Below are 22,096 nucleotides of genomic sequence, written 5' to 3'. Positions count from 1 at the left end.
TCGATACGATGAAAATCAGCATGTTTTTTGGTGGCGAAGTCACGCCCCTTCCGGTAGAGCTCATGGGACCTATGAGATCGAAAAATATGAATGGGTGTCAATGGAGAGAAAATAATTATTTTCTGGTTCCAGTCTTTATATGCCCTCGATTACACATATGTTGTTTGTGGATTTAAATGATAATTTTTCATGCAAAGAAAACTTAACAATTTCGTGAAGAAGTTTGATAATTTTAGGTTTTATGTGAGGCCGCTTTGTGAACTACAGCTCTTCGCTGCTCTCGACGCATATGATATACGTCACCACACCCGCACTTCGAACTCGGCACAGAGACGGCGATCTCTCTGCTCCACTTCACCACTTTTTTCTAAGGCGAGGATAAAAGCATAGAAAGAGGTGAAAACCACTATAAGTCGGGGCATGTGGAGAGTTTTAGTTATGTGCCATCTCTATGTGCCATCTCTGTGCCGAGGGGCGTGACTTCGCCTCTCTATATCTTGATGCTTTACCTCGACGAACACGCAGCTTCCTTGGCGCGCCACCTGTTGCATTGGGAGGAGAGGTTTCAATTTGTAGCCAGATTTCATCATCTATTAACTATCAAATATTAATTTCGAAATATACAAAAACATAAATGATGGGCAGTTATTTTCAAGATTGAACGGCATTGTACGACTAAAAAACGCAAATAATATTGTTTCAAAATTAGTATTTTTCGACAAGCTTCATTTGCTGTTTTTAGTACTTTAGACAATTATTAAAGTGTTAACGTTCTGTTATTAGGCTTTGGTTTGTGAAATCGTTGTATTTTTGAATCCACCACCAGGGGGCGATATGGTATAAGGATTAGAGACATTCCATCACATTGTACAGAAAATGCAAATCTGCAAAAGCACCCATGTGAAAGGGTTCCCCAATCATTCGTATAAAACGTTAGATACGCAATGATTTACTATAAGGGCACTATGTTGAGAATAACCTCATTCCGAATTTGTTCAGCTGCCTTATCTAAATGAAATAGAATGTAAATAAAAACACATTATATAAGGTTTTACAAGAGTACAAATATATCACCCAAAACGGGTCTATAAGGTCTAGTCTTATGTATAATTAGATTAAGTATTGTTTATTTAGGTCTGTAATACCATGGGATTCCGCACTACAGGTATCCTTTTGTTCCCACCCCCCAGCCAATCTGCAGAGCCACCGGTGAGATAAACAACGCCGGCCTCCTCAACAAAGAATATCCTGTCATGAGCGGAAGTCTCCGGGATTTTTTTTTGTCCATCCATAACAACCCGACGCCAATCCAACCAGAACGAAGGCGAAGTGCGTACCGTCAGCATCAACCAACCCCTCGGTGCACACCCATCCCTCGGTCCGCGTCTATCCCACCGCACACCCTGCTTGTAGGTTCTTACACCGCGACACGCACCCCCGTAAGGTCAGCTTGTCCAGCCCCGACCACACATGCCTTATTCCCGACAGACCTATCGCGGGAGGATACGTGCTAAATCGGATCGCGCAGCGGAGGAATTCGTGTTTTTCGGAGCGCAGTTTGATCGGCTAGACGCGCGCCGCTGACCGGGGTATCTGTGTTAACATCGGTCGCGTCGGGTCGGTGGGAGCCTGTAGTCTGCACCACATAGGAAGGGATTAAGTTACTGCTGGTGGTTGCGACATTGGATTATTTGATTTGGCCTTCCCCTGTGCACAGCCACACATTCCTCCTCGTCCTCTCTCTCTTTTTTTCTCTGAACAGAGATAAGCTACTTTCAATCAAGGTATTGTATTTGAGTGATGTGCGTGCGTTGTGTGGCTTTTGTTGTGTGCCTTGATTAACCAGCCCTAGACAAAATAGCACACATTCGTCTTCTTTTGTTACGGGCATTGGAATTTCCTGAAGGACCCCTTCTTTGCAACCACCGCCCCCCCCCCCCCCACGTTCGTGTGTAGTCTAATGTACAAATTCCTTCCTATGTCCCATGTTTTTTCCACTGTTGCACCTCTCCAAATACTTGGAATTTGCAATTATGGAAATGGCCGCCTTGTGCCAAAGCTTAGGCACAATATTTTGCCACAGTTTTTACATTACCAAGCATTACAGCAGCATCCCCTGGCTCTGGCGTTACACTCCTCCCTCATTTGCTCATGTGCGATGCCCCGCCCTCCCTCTGGTTCTATTTTATGTTCAGGAAAATAAACTCATATCTACTGTATGTGACATCATGTGTATGTTACATTAATGTTAATAACAACAAAGTGCAATCATTTAAGTGATCCTACATGGTACAAATCCTTCCTATTCTTGGTTTAATATTGTGTTACCGTACCCTCTGTGGTATAGACGCATTCCCCCCGTGGCACAGTAACCTGTTTAGCTAATAATGTTGATGGTCTAGTTTCGCTAAGGCCCAATGGATAGCAATGAAAATGAACATTGCTTGTACATTTATTTTTTACAATTATACTTAGTTAATTACAATTAAGTTAGCTTTAACTACATCTGTTTACATTGGAACCAGAGTGACATAACGAGAAATCCCCTCAACGCTGGCTGTGTGTATAAAATCAAGTAGAGCACAGTAGGTAGCTCATAATGGACCCTTTTCAAAGAGGCGCCATGGCACGAGCCACACAGGTGTTTCTCCAAACACTGCTACTTTTATGTACCGGGCCACATGTGGTAGTCTCAGCTCGTAAACAACAGTCTACTATTACACGCCTCTTTGAATGGCGCCATTGTGAGTTGTAACCAGGTAGAGACGCCTAAATGAGTACCATTTCTCCCCGATCTGGTTCAGGCAGAGTCTTTGCTACTGAGTTCTGACAACACTAAGGTCATGGGAGGGAGAATTTGCCTAAGCTTTGAATGAGGCTTTTATTTTTGTAATCATTTCTAAGAAAGGCAGCCCCGATGTGGTGCCCTAATGCGACTATGTTTTATTAAGATAACCTTATGGTGAGGAGATTAAGATTTGACCGTAAAGTGTTATTCTTTGATGTTTGCCTGGGAGGAGCTTAACTTTGTGTGTTTGCTTGTATTTGGCCGGTGTTTCGGTACATTAACAGTTATAAGCCGGGGGGGGGTGTTAGCGACCCCCACCTAGATGCAAGGCTTTATGTACCCTGAGCCCTACTCACAGAAGTTGAGCTCTTTGAACCCAGAGCCCTACTCATAGACAACCGCTGTCGCGCCCCCGTCTCCCGCAGCCATGTCGTTCCGAAGGGGCGTGGTCAGGCAGAGCAAGTTCCGCCATGTGTTCGCCCAGGCCTGGAAGGCGGAGCACTGCATCGACGACGTGCGCGTGTCGCGCGTCACCTGGGACAGCCCGCTCTGCGCCGTCAACCCCAAGTTCATCGCCGTCATCGTGGAGTCGGGCGGGGGCGGGGCCTTCCTGGTGGTGCCCATCACCAAGGTGAGGCCCGGACGTGTGTGTGTGATGAGCGGTGTGACGATGGTGTTAAAGGGGACGTTATTGCACCACCAGGTGTGGGCGTGGTTAGCCGGTAAGCCGTTTTGAAAATCGGCCTCTTCTGACATCACAAGTGGGCGTGTCCACCTAGATGTGTGCTGGGTAGATCGGTCTACCGGCCTACCCGGTGGACTGTGGCAAACGTCGCTCATCTATCCGTCGTACATCTAGGTGGACGGACACGCCCCCACGTGTGATGTCAGAAGAGGCAGACTTCCATAACGGCTTGTAGCGGCTAATCACACTCGCACCTGGTGGAATAATATGTCACCTTTTAAAGTACCGGTTACGGTTTCCTGGCGTTTAGCAGCTGCAATCGCCCTGAGCGACACACAAAAATACATGCATTCAGAAATACAGCCTTTAAGGAGCCGGTAAGGGCTTTTTTTGCTCACGGATGATTACAGGTGCAGCTGAGGAAATGGTGGGGTTGGACTCCAACCTCCCTGTACTCTCTGGCCTGCTCCAGTAGTCGTGTTGCAAATATGCAGATGCTAACTAATTGGCCCCTGCTACTTGGCCTATTACCTTTCATATAAGTGACAGGTTCCCATGTTCTGGTAATGAGTGCAGGATGAAACTGTTTTTGTTGGCCCGTAGGCTGCTTGGTTGGAGCGGGAGACTGTTCTCGGATCAGCATGGGTTGAGATGTGGACTCTGCCGCTGGGGCACTGACAGGGTTTTCCCTCTCTCTGTTCCTTTAGAGCGGAAGGATCGACCAGACCTGCTCCACGGTGTGTGGTCACCTAGCACCCGTGTTGGACATCCAGTGGTGTCCCCATGACGACAACATCATCGCAAGTGCCTCGGAGGACAACACCGTGAAGGTGCGGGCGCGGCGGTGGACTCCGCTCTAAACCGCACACGTTATTTATCATTTTGGATTCCATCGCGATTGCTAACAGTGGTAGCAAAACAGTGGTTCTTATTGTAATAACTGCAGTTTCAGAATATACGCCTTTTTATCAAAAAACAGGAGGGGAGGTGGCACAAAATAATTTTGTTTTTTAAACCTTCGACGTGACGTCATACTTGACATAGCTACACCCTTCGCTGTGAAGGAACACAAGTTTTAAATGTGGGGTTATCCATAAATGAGTTGATGTTGAATATATCATTGAATGATTGTCGTCTTTCAAGACTATTCTTCCACATTGTCAGCGAGTGATCGATTAGATCGGTTTGAAGGGTCATGTGATTGGACGTTTGACGCTGCGTGTTCCCCAGGTGTGGCAGATCCCCGACGGGGGCCTCGTGGGGCCCATGACGGAGCCCTTGGTGACCCTGGAGGGCCACAGCAAGAGGGTGGGGATCCTCGCCTGGCACCCCACGGCCTTCAACATCCTGCTCAGCGCAGGTAGGTTGATCTGCTTCCTGATGACCATATATGTCGGGGGCGCTTCCTGCTTCCTGATGACCATATATGTCGGGGTCGCTTCCCGACGACCATATTTATTGGGCCTATTGTCATTCCGTGTTTTGAAGTTTAAAAAGAAAAGGATTATCCTTTTTTCTGATAATAATTTTGCTAATTGTTACTTTTCTTACAAACTCAGTTGCTCGTCATTCTGTTGTAGACTTTGGACGATTTGAAGGCCTGCTATAAATCAGAATGCACCAGCAATGCATCAACTGACCAAGCACTTCCCCAAGAATTCCTCGGTTAAGGTATTAAAAGCCTACCGGTTAGCCTGAAAGCAATTGGTCACAGTTAATGCTTTGCTAGAAGAGATCCATTAAGTAATGCTCAGTGTTTGTGCTCGAAGGCTTTCATTGAGTTGTGCTCATTTGTGGATCATGAGAAAGGGTTGGGGTTTCTCACACACACACACACACACACACACACACACACACACACACACACACACACACACACACACACACACACACACACACACACACACACACACACACACACACACACACACACACACTTCCTTAAAAGGAGAGAAATGAGAGCGCCAAAGCATGTGTCGCTGTTCTTCGTTCCTTTACTGTTGACAAAGTCGCGGGTCAGCCAGGGAACCCAGTCAGCGCAGAGGAGGTGATCTTTAACCCTGAGAGACTTAACGAGAACTACCTTCAGGCCTGCTTACTGAAAGTGTGTGAATCATGTGCAATGCAAGCATATAGAGAAGTAGTTTATAACATCGTCAGCAGTGAGTAGGGAGAAACCGGTGAGAGGCTTATAAAAAGAATAAAATAAATATAATTAATATATAATAAGATCATACATAATAAAGTATGTATTAGATAATAAAACGGAGTGGAAAGATCTCATTAAGAAGCGTAACATAAAGTGTGCTAAAATGATTAAAGCCATTAAGGCCATGAATGATTGAATGAATGAATGGCTGACTTAATCGCCAGTTAGATCTAGGAGCAGAACAAAGATCCTGTACTCAGGATGTCCCATAGTGCATTTGCGTTCCTATAGCAGGATGCAAAGTCCCTGGTATAGAGAGGAGCTGGGCCAATTAAAAGAGTGAATAGGGGGGTATCAGAAAAGAGCTCTTTGGGCCTCAAACAGCTATCGTAAAGTAAGAGGGCGAGGTGGGAGGTGGGGTCAAGGTGCAGCCTTTAAACCAACTACAGGCAGGTGTTTTGGTTTGCATATACATTTACGTTGGCCTTGCTTTTCTGCAGCGATTTGAATCTGCATGGGTACAGATGTACAGGTTGTCAAGGTGCTGACGTTGTCCACGTTCAGTTTGACGAACGATGATTTGCCCTCGACTGTGATTGATACATGTAGAGCTCTCTAGAACACCAGGAGACCACTTTGAAGTGGCTTCCTCCCCGCTCCAATGCTTTCCCCTCACCTTTCTGATTCCTTTGTTCTCGCTCTCCTTGATCTCTCTCTCTTTCTCTATCTCTCTCCTCTCTCCTGTGAAGTCGCTTTCACCCAGTTCCAATAGTTCGCCCTCACCCTCACCTTTCTGTTTCTCTCTTTCCCCCCCCCCCTCCCTTCAGGCTGTGACAACGTGATGTGTGTGTGGGATGTTGGCACCGGCGAACTGGTGTATCAGCTGAGCGACGCCCACCCCGACCTGATCTACAGCGCGTGCTGGAACCGTGACGGCAGCGCCGTCTGCACCGTGTCCAAGGACAAGGCCCTGAGGGTCATCGACCCACGCCGCGGGACCGTACTCAAGGCACGCCCCCCGACGCCCCGTCGTAGACGCCCGTACAACCCGATGTTGTGATTTGCGATTGTTCGTGGCGATGAGCGGATTTTTCCGTTCATTTTGCAAACCTGGGCAGCACGTCACATGGATTTGTTAAGAGGGCTTATTGATCGGATGAATGCTAACATGGCGCTCTGCTCTTGCGTTCTGACGCGGGCGGCGCTAACTGAATGCTAACATGGCGCTCTGACGTGGCGCTAACTGAATGCTAACATGGCGCTCTGCTCTTGCGTTCCGACGCGGTACCCCCTGTAGGTGAGGGAGAAGGTCCACGACGGCACGCGGCCAATGAGAGCCGTCTTCCTGTCCGACGGAAAGATCCTGACCACCGGGTTCAGCCGCATGAGCGAGAGACAGATGGCCTTGTGGGATACGGTAAGTCCGACTTCCTGTCCGACTTCCCGTCAGATCGGTCCATTAGACGCAGCAGTACGTTATATTAGATGATGCTCTTCCGTTCTAAGTGGAGACGGAGGGGAACGTTTAGGAATCAGATGGAATGTCTTTTTGTTTTTTTTAACAGAAAGATCTCACCGAGCCGATGGCAATGCAGGAGATGGACACCAGCAATGGCGTGCTGATGCCTTTCTACGACCCGGACACCAACATGGTCTACCTATGTGGGAAGGTAAGAGTTCTCAGGAGGGCACACTGTGTTTACACATCTGAGAGTCCTGGATCAGTCTTTCACCAATTTGGCTTTCTGGGGATTCGTTTCTAAAAGGGGCCACCATCCAGACCCAATCACAATAGGCATCGTGAGATTAGCTAAATTGGATGTAGATGAACGTTCCTGGTCCTTCACTACAATTTCCCTACACCTTACATTTAAATTTAGGGCATTTAGCAGACGCTTTTAGCCAAAGCGACTTGCATCCATTCGTTCACACACCGACGGCGGTGACAACCACGCAAGGCGACAGCCAGCCCGTCGGGAGCAGTCAGGGTGAGGTGTCTTGCTCAGGGACACCTCGACACTCAACTAGGAGGAGACGGGATCACACCGGAATTAACCTTATATTGGGGAAAAATGCATTTCAAAGCAGTGCTTTGATACATTTATTTGTTGCATTCATTAATGAGGAATTTAGGTGAGTTTATAGGCTGATTCTGTAAATCAGTAAAACTATTTATCACTGGTACAACCAACAGAATTTAGCCTTTTATTTTATATTCATCTTATAATAATTATCAGGGCAACGCTATTGACCCAAAAAGCAATATGCCATGTGTGAGCCCACGAGATGAAGGCCTAATTAAAAAGGGTGGCTGCACCGCCCCCTTGTGGTCAAAATATTTATTGCAAAGGAAAGATCCACGATGTTTAGAATAGCGACCCCAACGCTTTGTAAACACTGGATAACTGCTCCTCTCCCTTCCCCCTCACCCTCCCCCTTCTGCGTTCTCCGCCCGACCACGTGTATTGTCTTTCGTCTCCAGGGCGACTGCACCATCCGCTACTTCGAGGTGACAGACGAGTCCCCCTACGTCCACTTCCTGAACCTGTACAGCAGCAAGGAGCCCCAGCGAGGAGCCGGCTACGTCAGCAAGAGGGGCCTGGATGTCAACAAGTGTGAGATCGCCAGGTTGGTGCAACGACCGCTGCGCTGACGCTCGGGTTTTGTTTTTGCGATGGATGTTGTTTTTCTCTCCCGACTAATCCAGTCGTAAACGATCGATATCGGTGTACGTTTTCATGCGGCACGGTTTCACGCCCGTGCCTTCCGTTTCTGCAGGTTCTACAAGGTCCACGAAAGGAAGATCGAACCCATCTCCATGACCGTGCCACGCAAAGTACGTCTGTCTTTCTGTCCTTCTGACTGTCCGTCAGTCCCTTTTTGTTTGTCTGTCTGTCTGTCTCTGTCATGTCTGTTCCTCTGTTTTTTCTGTCTGTCTGTCTGTCTGTCTGTCTGTCTGTCTGTCTGTCTGTCTGTCTGTCTGTCTGTCTGTCTGTCCATTTGTCCAACAAAAAAGCCTGTATTGCCTGGCATCACCAGACCAATTGATTATCCCACAACCAGTCAGAGCAAAGAAACTACGATGTATCAGCGGCAGCCATCTTGGCTGTATATGAAAATTCCTTAATCGACGCTTCCATAGGCTACTCCGCTGTACAGTCGTCTTATTAAACCAATAAGACGACCGGTCCAGGCCGGGTCAATCAGAACCGTTTCTATGGGCCGGACGCATACGCCAGAGCAAATTAAACAAAGTTTAAGATTAAACAAAGGTTAAACGAGCTTTTAGGTTCTTATGCTTCCCGGGCCAACGACCACGTAATCACTCTCAAAGCAGCCATGCCCCCATCTCCTCCACCTCCTTCCTGTTCGTTCATCTGTGTCCGTTTGTCCGTCCCCCAGTCGGACCTGTTCCAGGGGGACCTGTACCCGGACACGGCGGGGCTGGAGCCCTCCCTGCTGGCCGAGGAGTGGATCGCGGGCCAGGACGCCCCGCCCCTGCTGGTGTCCCTGAGCGGGGGCTACGCCGTGCCCCCCTCCAAGCACCGGGACACCATGAGGGGCCGGCCCAAGCTGGCGTCCCAGGACTCCGGGGCCGGGGCCCCCGCCACCGCCGCCGCCCCCACCGCCACGCCCACGGCCCCCGCCGTCGCCAGGGAGACGGAAGGGGAGACCCGGGGCAACTCCGCCGACGGGACGGGGGACCGGCTGAAGAAAGAGGTAGGAGACGGACTTCGCCGACCGACCGACCGACCGACCAATCATAGAATAGAATATAGAACAACCATTCATGATGTTCGCGTGGTCTGGGCACGATATAGTACGTCTAAAGTTGTAAGCTAAAGGCAATGCTAAAACAATTTGGAAACGCGCCTCTAGGTGATGTGGGGGGGGCAGGGTGGTCTCGTGCTCAGGGCACTGGGTTAAGCCCAGTCTAAACGTTCTGGGTTCAAACCTCAAAGCCCACTCTGTGCATCTTAATTATTATTATTAATTTGATCATTTCTGATGCGCCCCTCTGACGCTCCGCTCTCTCTCCCTCCCTCCCAGGACGACGTGCTGAACGAGATCCTGGCGGAGATGAAGGCTCTGCGCACGGTGGTGCTCGCCCAGTCCCAGCGCATAGAGATTCTGGAGAGGCAGCTGGCCCGCATCGAGGACGGAGACGTATGAACCCCCCACCCCCCACCCCCCCCCGGTGCCACCCCGACCCATGACCCCTGCCCAAGACGCCGCCACCGCCGCCGCTAGGAGCTAGCGCTTATGCTACGAGCACGAGGCGTTCAAAAATAAACAAAACTAACAAAACAAAAAAAAAAACATAAATAGACCATAGCCTTACTAGAAGACACTGAACCCTTTAAGGCTGTGTGTGTTGTGTGGAAGTGTAGGCCAGTGAACATACGTTGTGTGTTGTTTTTTATTGGAGGCAGTAGGGTTAGGGAGAGTTTAAAAAAAAGAAATACGAAAGCGTTAACGAATGCTTTTCAAGGTTGTTGGGTTTATGTGTCCTTTTTTTTTTTTATGCATCGAGTTAGATTTGATACAATTTGTCCTTGCTAATTAAGGGCTTTGGGGGGAATCCCCGTACGTCTCAAATGGCACGCATGCGCGTGTCATCGGTGGGTTGTCTAATTGATTAATTTGCAGCCCCCAATTAGAGTTTAGCGATGTATAATCAAGTAGCGAACGCTGCTCAACGCTTCTGTTGTCATTAGCAGACCTGACCACTTGGACCCTCATCGTAGCCTACATTCCTGCATTGTGCTTCTACCGTTTCCATTCCAGATATCCAAAAGTTCCTGTTTAGCAAAAAAATAGCAAAATATACTTCAATCATCTGTGATTCTTTTCTTTCTTGTTGTTGCACTAACTGAAGTTGCGTAACTACTACTACTGCATTTTTGTGTGTGTGGTAGTGGTGGTGTTGGTGTGTCTTTTGGAGTGATGATGGGATTTTTTTGAAGTTGATTAAAAGAAAGGGTCCAGAAGTTTGAAACGCTACAAGGAAGGTTGTTTTTGCCTGTTGCAACGAGTGCTAACATTGACTTAATGTGTTGTTGTTGGCTAGAAACCTTCGAATCACTCGTGATTTCTGACTCACATGTGGGTCAAGTAGCAGATATTAAATACAGTTACACATTTGAAAGAATATAGGCCTTTATCTGAGGTGGAATAGTAGGGTCCGTAAACTTAATTAAGTTAATTATGGTGTGTTAGACATTCCAGTGCCTATAATTAACGTCACTCCATACTGTTTCACCTCTGTGATAAAGGACTTCTTTCAGCATTACTTTGTTTCTTCTTTTTTTATAACCAAGTTCAGTGCTTCCGAGGTACAGGGAAAAAAAAAGGAAGCCCAAAAATAAACGTGAGACTTTTAGGTCAGTGAAATTTGTTTTTTAGTCTTATGCAAATATTAAGGGAACAATCGCAAATCGGTTGTTTGTGTTTGACTTGGACTTTTTTTTGCATCAAGGTTGTACGTTCCTCAGCAGTTGAAATCGAAGGATGAAACGATTTCCTAGCTAAATTATATTTCTTTATGCACTGATTGTACAACAATTGTATTTAGTGTAGCGTTTCCAACAAGTAGGGTATTTAAATGAAACTGCACTGTGCAAAACTAATAAACATTCATGACTCTTTTTCGTGTCTTTGAAGTGGCTTCTCATTTACAAACGTATTGATCCTTTTATTAATCTTATAAAATAAGGGTGGGCTAAATAAAAGGACAGCATTCGTCAGATTGCACCAACGTTGTTTTAAATTCGGCTTTTTGTGTGAAGCTCTTAAAAAAATAAAAATAAACGCCTAACATATTCCAACATTGGCAGAACAAAATTATTGTATGGAGAATATATCTTTACCTCTTGTATCTCTAGTGAAACAGTTGATCCCTGAGTCAGACCAGTTGGAGCTGGATTCTGGGTAAGCTTTTTAATCAATTAACCAAATCCCAGTTAGGGATCAGTCCTTATCAACCCGGATTGGTCTTTTCCACTTGTTGTTACAAATGGTTTGCTTAAGATGTGTCAAGACGATCAACCTAATCTGAAGCCTAAATGATTCCCACACACCTGATGCGCCGCTACCTGCAATTGTTCAACCACACACCATAGAAGAATGCTTCTGTTGTAGTGTGATATTGACATCTGTCCACTAGGGGGCAGTATAGTGCCCTCGCTGTGTGTAAAGCAACCTACCGCTCTATCCTGAGGTAGCCAGTGAATGTATGGTCGACTCGCCACACAGGAGGGGAGCCGCGGTTTCAGGTTCTCAATAAATAAGTGATGAGTAAAGTCTGTGGCAGTCTAGTTAATAGTAAGTATACTCAATATACAACATTAGCGACGAGGATCCCTTGGGCAGCGAGCGAGACGTGCGTCATTGAACCAACAACAGCCCAAAAATAACAGTGGCTTTACTGTTATCCAGAGCAGTTTGACATGCCAACATGCCCATTTGATTTAGTGTTGAAGTAGGTACCTCAACACTCCCAGAGTCAGCTCCATATGACCCAGCATTCCTATGCTGTCTTCAGCATTTTCTCGGGCATCAACACCAATCATCAAAGACCAATTCATAGCAGGAACTAGGGTTAGGTATATTGGTTATGTATATTGCTCACAGTTTTGAGGGCAAGGGCAGCTTCTACTTTCTTTCCAACATAAATGTTAAAATAGTTCAGACGATATATCTTTCCCAGTCTTTGGGAACCACTGATATGGCCATAGTGGCAACTACAACACAAGACATGCAGAGACTGAACGTGGTAGGAATATATGAAAGTTACAATATCGGATTCAATACATTTAGAATTTAATATCAAACTTTAGTGTTATCAAGTCAAGTGTGACCTCAAACTGAATATGCCTGGGGAGACAGACCGTCGCATGTGGATATTCGAACACACCCCATGACTGTTGGAAAGATGTGCACAAAGCAATGCATTCATTCACAAATGTCGTCACAAGGTTTCATGACCTTGGTTCGTTTAACGCTCAAAAATAAAAGCTTCGTTTCACGGACTACGGATCTGCACTGAGACCATTCGGCCACTAGGGGTCAGCCTGGAGCCACTTATTCGGTATGGTGCATTGGTACCATACACCTGATAGTAAAGCACAGTGAATTAAACATAACAAATGTTGTCCGGGTAAAACAATGAGAAAAACAACAACATGCCGTATTAGTTCCAAACAAGAGTACCAGTTGTTATTTGGTTCCAAAGCGCTGACACATAAGTTGTAACAAACACTATTATCTAGATTGAGCCATCAATCAAACAGACAGACACACACACACAGAGAATCGATCGCAGACCTGGACCCCCGTAGCGCACCCAGTACCCTTTCATGGCATTATAAACCACACATGATCAAGGAGATTGCATGTTAGAAGTGGCCAGCATCACAGGGATTATTCTATTCTCATTTTCTTTCAATTGCAAGACGAGATTGCAGAAGGTTTACACCTCATTCTTGCAGCATATGAATTTGTGGATATGTTAAGATATATTTGACCAATTACCAATGTTTTGCCGAAAGTTACACCAAAACATGGTTAAAACAGCCCTGAAGTAGAAATTAAAATGTCAAAGTTCATAGAGGATGTTGCGTCATGGCCTGGCAGTTGCAAAAAACATCTATCCATGTTTTACCTTATAGCCTAAAGGTGCCTAATAAAGCTCAAACATGTAGGCTACCATGAGGGATCAAGCCTTTGTTCATGAAGACTCATTGCTTCTTACCTTGCTGTGAAATCAGGAAAGTATGACTCGTCAGTGGCTTGGTTGCTAAGAGACGTCGCAGTGCCAGGGCCCCAGAAACCTGCGGGGTGGGTGGGTGGGGGGGGGGGCAGTGTAGATAGGACTACTACAGCAGGGGCAATCCCCCCTCCCGGGTTGAAATCGGATACAGTTCACTGACGCACAAAGGAGTGGTGAACGTTCGCTATGGGGGAGACGAGGTTTGGATTAGCTCATCCTTCCAGGGATGCAAACAGCGTTGCTAGGTTTGGCCAGATTCCCGCCCGATCTGGCAGGGTTGTCACATTGGTCGGGAAGTTTGGCCCTCTCCCCCTCCTGTACTTTAGATAAGAAGGGCCAGGCAAATACAAACACACAAATATGAGCCGATAAACAACAAATTACTCTTATCATCGTCAATTATATTAACGTCACGCAGGCTTTCAAATCCTGGATTCGTCCTTAATTACCCTGAACTATTATTTGTAGCTGTTTGCAGACTTTAAAACCTGTGGATTCTAGAATGTAAATAGGCTCATGTGGGCGTTTTTGCAGTGTGCGTGATTATTGTAGAAACCGATAATGGAAGGGAATGTCATAAAAGCCTTTAATATGCTAGAAGTAATAAAATCCTTATTTGTCTCATGAAACCGTGGGAGCAAAACTAACAGGATATTGGAGATCCCAGATACCATCTACTTGCTGATGTCAGCGGTTCCCAATTTGGTCAGGAACGCTTCTAGGGAGGACACACACGCACACACGCACACACTCCTTCTCAAATGTTTCATCAGACTTGTAAACACAGGTCTTTTGATAGAGTTAACTGGGTGTGTAAACACTTGGCCACTATTCTAAACCAATATTAATGGTCACTACCTTAAACCAGTGCAAGTCTGTGAGGACCCGTGGCGCCCACTACTACTTGTGTATGTGTACTGTGCTATCTGCAGTATCCAAACATAAATACATATATTTAGATTAGGTGAACAAGGTAAACGAGACCAACCACAGTGAAATTAAAAACAATATACCAGCATTTGGGTCGAGACGGGGAGACCTCACCTGTGTGTGTGTGTGTGTGTGTGTGTGTGTGTGTGTGTGTGTGTGTGTGTGTGTGTGGGGGGGGGGTGGTCCATCGCGCCCCAGCTGAGGGAGTGCATGCGAGACGGGACCGCGACACCTCTTTAATGGGCCCGTCAAGGAGGGACCAACGCCATTAAAACGTGTGGCGGGCTGCGCCGTCCACACACACACACACACACACACACACACACCCACACGTGTCAGTGCCAGTCATGGGCATCTAAAGAAATATGAAAAACGAAGGATGCAGACCTATATAGGCCCTCTCTCAGCCTCACCAGTGTGTCTCCTCCACGCACACACATGGACACAGGTAAGCCTCCGCACCCCCTCAACACAGGTGTGAGTCGGAGCGTGTGAGCGTGCGTGCATGCCTGTGTGTGCACACGTGCACGCTAGTGTGCGTGGGAGTGTGACGGAACAAGCCCCCCCCCCCCCCCCCCCCCAGACTCCCACAGTGGGTGAGAACCAGTGTGGAGGATGAGACTCAATTCTCTGCATTGGTCTCTCCGCCCCCCCAAACAGCTTTAGCTAGCCCCCCCCCCCCCCCCTGGGCTGGACGGGCTATTCCTGATGCTGGAGCTCCCCTGGTAGCCAAACACTACGTAGCTCGTCGCCCCCCCCTGGGCTTCCTGGAGGAAATGTGATTCAGATGGGTCGGGAGGAGGAGACAGAGGGGCTATAGGCGACCGGGCTACTAGAGGTTGTTCCTGAGGCGCCTCGCACATCCAGTCCTTCTCTTGGGTTCTTCGGACGGGGCTGCTGGGTTCAACCGCTGGCGTGTCGCAGAGCCGACGGCGCTATCCTGAGCGATGGGAAGAGGGTAAGCAGGATGGGGCCAGGCCTTTTGCTCCACGAAGCCTATAAGACCAGGACCCGGTCGGCTGGGAATCGAACACCGAACCCCTCAGGGGCTATATTGGGGCTAATCTCAGGGACTTGGGAGCATCTCTACAGAGGAGCATGTTTGTCAAGAAGAGGGCGAGGGAAGGGACAAAAGTGATCAGGACAACAGGCTTGACGTCAATCTTTAATGGCTAAAAACCTGAAATGTATCAATTTTCCTATTTTTTTTAATCTATTTTCATAAAAACCTCATTTTGATCCATTTTTTTTGGTTTTAAAAACAAAACAACCCTCTGAAATACGAGCTTCATACAGCGGCTACAATATATAAATATCAACAGTACTGTATGCATCCGGGAAAAGAAAAAACAGCACACGCACACACACACGCACACGCACACACATGCGGTGAACATGCACAGGACACACTGACAGCAAAAGAGAAACTAAAAACTGGAGAACCAGGAGTATCACGTGTCCGTGTGTTGGAGGAAAACGCGCCGTCTTGCGCTCTGAGCTCTTCGTCGTTTCTTGTCTTTTGGCGAAGACGAAGACATCCTTGACGTCTCAAAGGGCATGTTGGTTTTTTTCCCTCTGGATTTCACAGTGAATTTATCTAGGAAAAACAGTGTTTTGTGTATATATCAAATATATTTCAATTCTTCGGATAAAAACGCACACACACAAAAAAGAAAGGAGTTGTCAAAACAGATGAATATACAATCAAACTTACATTAATACTTAATTGAATTATATCTTGGACATTTTCATATTTTTTAAATGTGATATCCGGTCTCACACACAGTCACTCACACTCACACACAAACACACACACACACACACACACACACACTTTTCAAATAGTCTTGAATTTGTAATTTAAAGCAAATTTGCATTGGGATCAGAAAGCACAAATTTCAAAAACCCACTATAGGTATGTATGATGTTCACACTTATATATCATCATATATAACCACAAACACTGAGAACTTCAGTTATTTTACACAATGGAAGTTGGATTATGGATTGTACAGTATTTACTGAGTAGTGGAACATCACTGTAGAAAATGACAGATACTTTCCATCAGATAGTAAAATCACAGGAGTCCATATTCATATTAACAAATGCAGATTTCAACCTAAAAATGTTAAATAAATATGCAAATATGAATCTTATTGCAGGCCAAACAAACAAAAGATTAAAAATAATATAGATTTCCACACTTCGATCCTTACTACAGTACCTTAGTTCATATTTTACAAGAACAGGTTGAATCACATTGGGTCCCTAAAAATAGATAAAAGACTAAAGACAAAACAAAATCGGATAGAAAATATGTTTTTCGAGACGCCTCTCTTTTGGTGTGACACCCGAAAAGACTCTGAAAAAAGAACAAAAGTATACATGATGCCACACTTCATAAGGATTCAAAGGGAGCAGGACGAAAGCAGTCGAGAATTGGAATAATTCCAACAGCCGACAGAGCTCTCCAGTGTGAGAGAAGGAACAAGAAGAGATTGCCTTTGGTCTTTTGTTTCTTGGTGCCCGCTGTCCTCTCCACTGCACAGCCAAGGAGCCCTTCCTAATTATAGCAGGTCTGCGCTTTCCTTCCATAATGTGCTCTCTGGGGTAATCTTACCTACCGCTTACTTCCTGCTTTATGTGGGCCTTGATGTGAGCGCCTATACCTTTGTTAGGAGCGTTGGTTTTTATAGTCGAAGATGGATGCTGAACGTCTGTTTGAAGACAGAGTGGTGTGTTTTGTTTTGGGGCGTTTGTCTGTTTTTTTCGATTTGAGGGGGGGGGACGGCTTTAATAGTTAAAACTGAAGCAGAAAATCACTGATGGATAAGTTCATCGTGTGGAAGAAGACGTTTCGGTTGGTTTGGCTTCGTCGGTTGAAAAGACAGCTTGCGGTGTAAGAGGGAAGATGGGGGTAGGGACGGGCTAAATGTACGTTCTGATTAAAACGCGGAAAAAAACAAAGAGACAAAACTGCTTTGGTATTGCAACTGTCCATTTTCTTCTAAAATGGCACCAACACGGGAGAAAAAACAACCCAAACCAAACAATAGAAGTAGGAAAGTTTGAGGATTACAAACAGGTTCCTCAGACACAGCACGACATGAATCAATCGACAATTTCAAACATTGGCTTGATTACAAAAATACCTTTTTTTCGTATTCCTTTAAAATATCTAAAAATGTACAGCATTGTTGTTTTTTGTATTTTTTTTCTTCTTTTGCAAAGTCATGCTTCAACATGTGTTTCGTAATAATCATAATAACATTAATATGAATGATATACAGAATAGTATTGATCAATATCATTATTATAGTACAACACCTGGAAGCACTTTGGTCACACGGACACACATAAAGGCCTTCAACATAAAAACAAAAAACAAAAAGAAAAGACTGCATAAAAGGTGGAAAATTAGTTTGGGGGATCAAAAGCGTTAGCACGAGGTAAACCGGGCACTAAGTCCAACTCTGTTTGGGATGGTAAGCTAACTAGCAGGTGGGTGTAGTAGACTAGTACCAGTGTGCAGGTACCTAAAAGAAGGCATTATGGTTGGTGTAGCCAGGGTGCCACCAGCGACTCTGGAGTATGTAACAGTACAAAAAAAAGAGGGGGAGGGGGAGGGGGAGGGGGGGGGGGGTCGATGTGTGATGGAGGCAGGGTCTACAATGTCCTGAGGCCCGAAGAGACTCTGCTGCTGCCTGTCAAGAGAGAGAGAGAGAGAGAGAGAGAGAGAGAGAGAGAGAGAGAGAGAGAGAGAGAGAGAGAGAGAGAGAGAGAGAGAGAGAGAGAGAGAGAGAGAGAGAGAGAGAGAGAGAGAGAGAGAGAGAGAGAGAGAGAGAGAGAGAGAGAGAGAGAGAGAGAGAGAGAGAGAGAGAGAGAGAGAGAGAGAGAGAGAGAGAGAGAGAGAGGAGAGAGAGAGAGAGAGGGAGAGAAAGAGAGAGAGAGAAAATGGAAGAACAGAGACAGGGAGAAAGTGAGTGAGCGAGAGGGGTTGCCATGGTCACAACCAACCAAACCAGATACACACGTCGTACTAATTAAATCACGAGGGATCGCTCCGACACCGGTCGGAAGCCCATTGGTCGGTGCACTATGCACAAACAATCGCGGGATGCACACGCGTGCGCTTTGCGCACGCCTCAATAAAACATTTGTTTTCGCGCTCGACTCACTTTCACTTTGCCTAATCGGCATAATCTTGAGATATTCAAAATAATTCAAATATCTCGCCCCGTGCCCCTCTCGGGGGAGAGAGAATCCTAAAATACACGCGGCGTGAAGACGTAGAACACTGAGTCGACACAACGCCGCCCTGAGCGACTGGCAGCAGATGTCTGGGGCGCGGGTGCGTCGCCGGACACATCTGCCTTTCCTTTCCTTTGTCCCACTTGATCCCACTCCGGGCTCAGCCGGCATCTCCACTGATGCTAGGCTAGGCTAGGCTAGGCTAGGCTGGGCTAGGACTCTGAGAGTCCACCGAGCTCATAGAGGCTGACCGTACGACTCGACAAACAAAATTTGCTGCGCCAGTAAAGAGATGTATTTTCTTTGTATTTGTCCCACATTGGTCGTTTTAATGTTGATTTTAAATGCTCTTTGATCACACTTGATTACATAGCTGCCTTAATCTGGTCAACAATTGATGCATGGCACGGTCTTGCTGTGCGTGCAAAACTACGTAATGTTTTTTTTTTTTTTCGTTTTTTTTGGTTTGCTAAAGATAACAATAACAATGACTAGCCAATGACGTTATAAGTGCTACTAGCCAGGAAATAACGTCACAAGAGCAACTCGTGCGGGTGGTGTACGAGGCACCCCGAACACACCATAAGACTAGGCTAAGCTAGGCTAGGTGAGGCTAGGCTAAGCTAAGCTAGGCTAGGCTAGGCTAGGCTAGGCCCTTGGCGGTCTGGGTCTGGGTTTGAGTGGTGCTCACCGGTGGTCCCGGCTAGTGTTGGGGGGGCGCCGGGGGGCTGAGTCCTCCTGGCGGGGTTTAGAGTTGTTTTTATCTTTTTTAACCAGCAGGACACCAGACACGGGCAGCAACCTCCGTCACGGGCGGCCGCGACCTCCATCACACAACAGGAACCTGCGGACACACGGGGAGGAGAGAGAAGCTTCCGGTCAGACCGTGAAACGAGAGACAGAGGCCAGGGCCGTCCAGACTGCTCACCGGGGAGATACCTTGATACCATACGGAATATTATGGGGTCGCGACGACTGTTGTTCACGGCCTTCACTGTATATAACAACTTAATGATAAAATCCCGGTATCTTGTACCGCTGGTAACGCCAGAAGCGGTCCGGTCTTGACTTGAAACAGTTCATACTATCACTCATGATCCCAGTCTCAGGGAGTGAGTTCCAGTCAGCTACAATTCTTTGGCTGAAGAACGAGTCTGGTAGAGCGCGTATCATACAGGCTCAGTCCTGTATGAAGCGACCGGGGTTCGATTCCTGCCCTTTGTCATTTGCTGCACGTCCTCCCCTCCATCTCCCATACCTTCCTCTCTATCTCACTCTATAATAAAAGCATAAAAATGCAAAAAAAATAAAATAATAAATAAATAAAAGGGACAGAGACCCGGTTGATTAACTGCACCAGAAGGAGCAGGAATTGACATCATCGCGGCCCTCGTGTAAGGTTCATTCGCTGGTTTGGAGAAATCTCGCGGTTCAGGTGCGGTTCACGCAGGTGAATTATTGATTAGGTTTAATGGACTTTTTTAGTAAAAATCATAGAAGGATGTGAACATTCATGTCATTAATTTTTTTACACAGGGATACCTCATCCTTCATCCTCCTCTGGGTGAGTGAGCCAGACATCGCCAGACCAGTTTGAGCACCGCCTTTCGCTTTGAACCTCTCTATCTTTGATTCAGAGTGGTGTTATCAACACACACACATCAGCGGCAGCCATCTTTGTTTGTTTATAAAAGTACCTCAACCACACTCCTATAGGGCGCTCCACTGTTCAGTCATCGTATCAAACCCGCCCCCTTATTAGATCAACGGCTTTGATTGGCTTGACCAGGGGGGGGACGATGCGAATGCCAGAGCAAATGAAACATTATCTGTCAGCCTTTGTGTGTCCACAGTGAGGTGGATACGGCCGAGGTAAACGGTTAATGTTCAACTTCTGAGCCCTGCTAATATTTGTGTTCACATTAACTCTTGGATGCCCCCATCCCGCGATCCGCACGTTCTCGCCCCGCCTTCTCCCCTCCATTGTCCCGTTTCCTCGGATCGACACGATACAGGCTCTGACACGGGTTTGAACCCCGGGCCTGGAACAATCCTATCTTCATCGGGGATTAGTGCACTGACATGGGGTTCATGGGTTGAACGTTCGACCCGGCGGATTTTCAGAATAAAGTGATTCACGATGTCAACGGGGGACGAAAGTAAATACAAAGAAGGTTTTCGCTGGGTGGGGAGGGAAGGGGGTGGGGGGGTTCGGGGGATGGGTGGAGAGGGTGTGTACGTGCAGATCAGAGGTGCATTCAGTGCGCCCCCGCCAAGGTAACATGCCCGGGCACGGCCTCGGCTAGGCAGCGCCATCTCCCCGTACGCTGTACGCAGTCAAGGATGAGGGAATCGATGCGTCGTCCTCCTCCTCCTCCTCCTCCTCCTCCTCCTCCTCCTCCTCCTCCTCCTCCTCCTCCTCCTCCTCCTCCTCCTCCTCCTCCTCCTCCTCCTCCTCCTCCTCCTCCTCCTCCTCCTCCTCCTCCTCCTCCTCCTCCTCCTCCTCCTCCTCCTCCAAAGACGAAGACGCTTGGCTGGGCGCCGGCGACGCGTACTCCCGCGGCGCGCCCCGGCGCACGGCGTGCAGCGAATGTTCCGGCTGAGGGGAGCGCAGAGCTGCGACCCGCGGAGGGTGATCATTGAACCCATCGCCGCGGATCAGGGGAAAGTTTAGTGATTCGCGGTTCCCTCCATTCCTCGGTTTCTCGCGGTCGGCCTAATGGGTGACTTTTGGAGTAACTCGGTTCACCTCTCCCGTGGTAACGACCGCACCCGGAAGGGTGCTGTCGTTACCACGGGAGAGGTGAACCGAGTTACTCGAAAGCCACCCAGCTGTGTCAGCTGACTGAAGAGGGGGTCAGGTGAGGTCCCCCCCCCCCCCCCCCCCCCCAAACGGTCCATCAGGGGCCCCTCCCAGCTGTGACATCACAACCACGAGCAGAGATCCTTTATCACGAGGGAATTGATTGATTGAGAGTGAAGGGTAGCGGGCAGGCATCGGCGATAAGGAATGGACTACACCTGGCCGCTGAGGGGGCCGCAGGTGAGGAGAGGGGCGTGGCTTGAGGAACTTTGATCCAATGAAAGACGCCCGGGGGGGGGGGGCCACCTTTGTTTCCCACACACTGCGAACAGCCAGTGGGGAAGAGTGATGAATGCAGCTGTTGACATGCGTCTTGATCCCACAGACCCCCGGCACAGGAACAAGGCCACACTGTACTGTACGGGTGTGTGTGTGTGTGTGTGTGTGTGTGTGTGTGTGTGTGTGTGTGTGTGTGTGTGTGTGTGTGTGTGTGTGTGTGTGTGTGTGTGTGTGTATGTGTGTATGTGTGTTTCTTCAAAGTAATCTGTGCATGGTTGTTTGTATGTGTGTGGCTGTATGTGTGTGTGTGTGTGTGTGTTTGTTTGTGTGAGTGTTTGTATTTCTTTGTGTGTGCGTACATGACCTACTGGAAGAGCGACTGTGTGTTTGTGTGTGTGGTTCCGTGTGCGCATGACTGACCGGATAAGTGACATGTGTG

General features: G+C 47.4%; 1 protein-coding gene across 2 annotated transcripts; it reads left to right on the top strand.

Moving 5' to 3' along the window:
- The first annotated feature begins 1,238 nt into the window (after positions 1-1,238).
- On the top strand, positions 1,239-11,453 carry coro1b (coronin, actin binding protein, 1B). Of its 2 annotated transcripts, none has more exons than XM_056575469.1 (11): positions 1,239-1,409; positions 3,214-3,419; positions 4,181-4,303; positions 4,704-4,833; positions 6,450-6,631; positions 6,920-7,039; positions 7,188-7,292; positions 8,105-8,250; positions 8,401-8,458; positions 9,025-9,342; positions 9,673-11,453. In XM_056575469.1, the coding sequence occupies exons 2-11, from the start codon at positions 3,216-3,218 to the stop codon at positions 9,793-9,795; spliced, it is 1,509 nt and encodes a 502-aa protein (XP_056431444.1). In that variant the 5' UTR covers positions 1,239-1,409; positions 3,214-3,215; the 3' UTR covers positions 9,796-11,453. The 2 variants fall into 2 exon arrangements, with proteins under 2 accessions (XP_056431444.1, XP_056431443.1); XM_056575468.1 differs by having other exon boundaries at positions 1,240-1,784.
- The last annotated feature ends 10,643 nt before the right edge of the window (positions 11,454-22,096 follow it).

This window comes from Gadus chalcogrammus, chromosome 17 (assembly GCF_026213295.1).
Source record: "Gadus chalcogrammus isolate NIFS_2021 chromosome 17, NIFS_Gcha_1.0, whole genome shotgun sequence".
NCBI lineage: Eukaryota > Metazoa > Chordata > Actinopteri > Gadiformes > Gadidae > Gadus > Gadus chalcogrammus.
The sequence above is the reverse complement of the archived record's forward strand: the minus strand, read 5'-3'. Positions and strand labels throughout refer to the sequence as shown.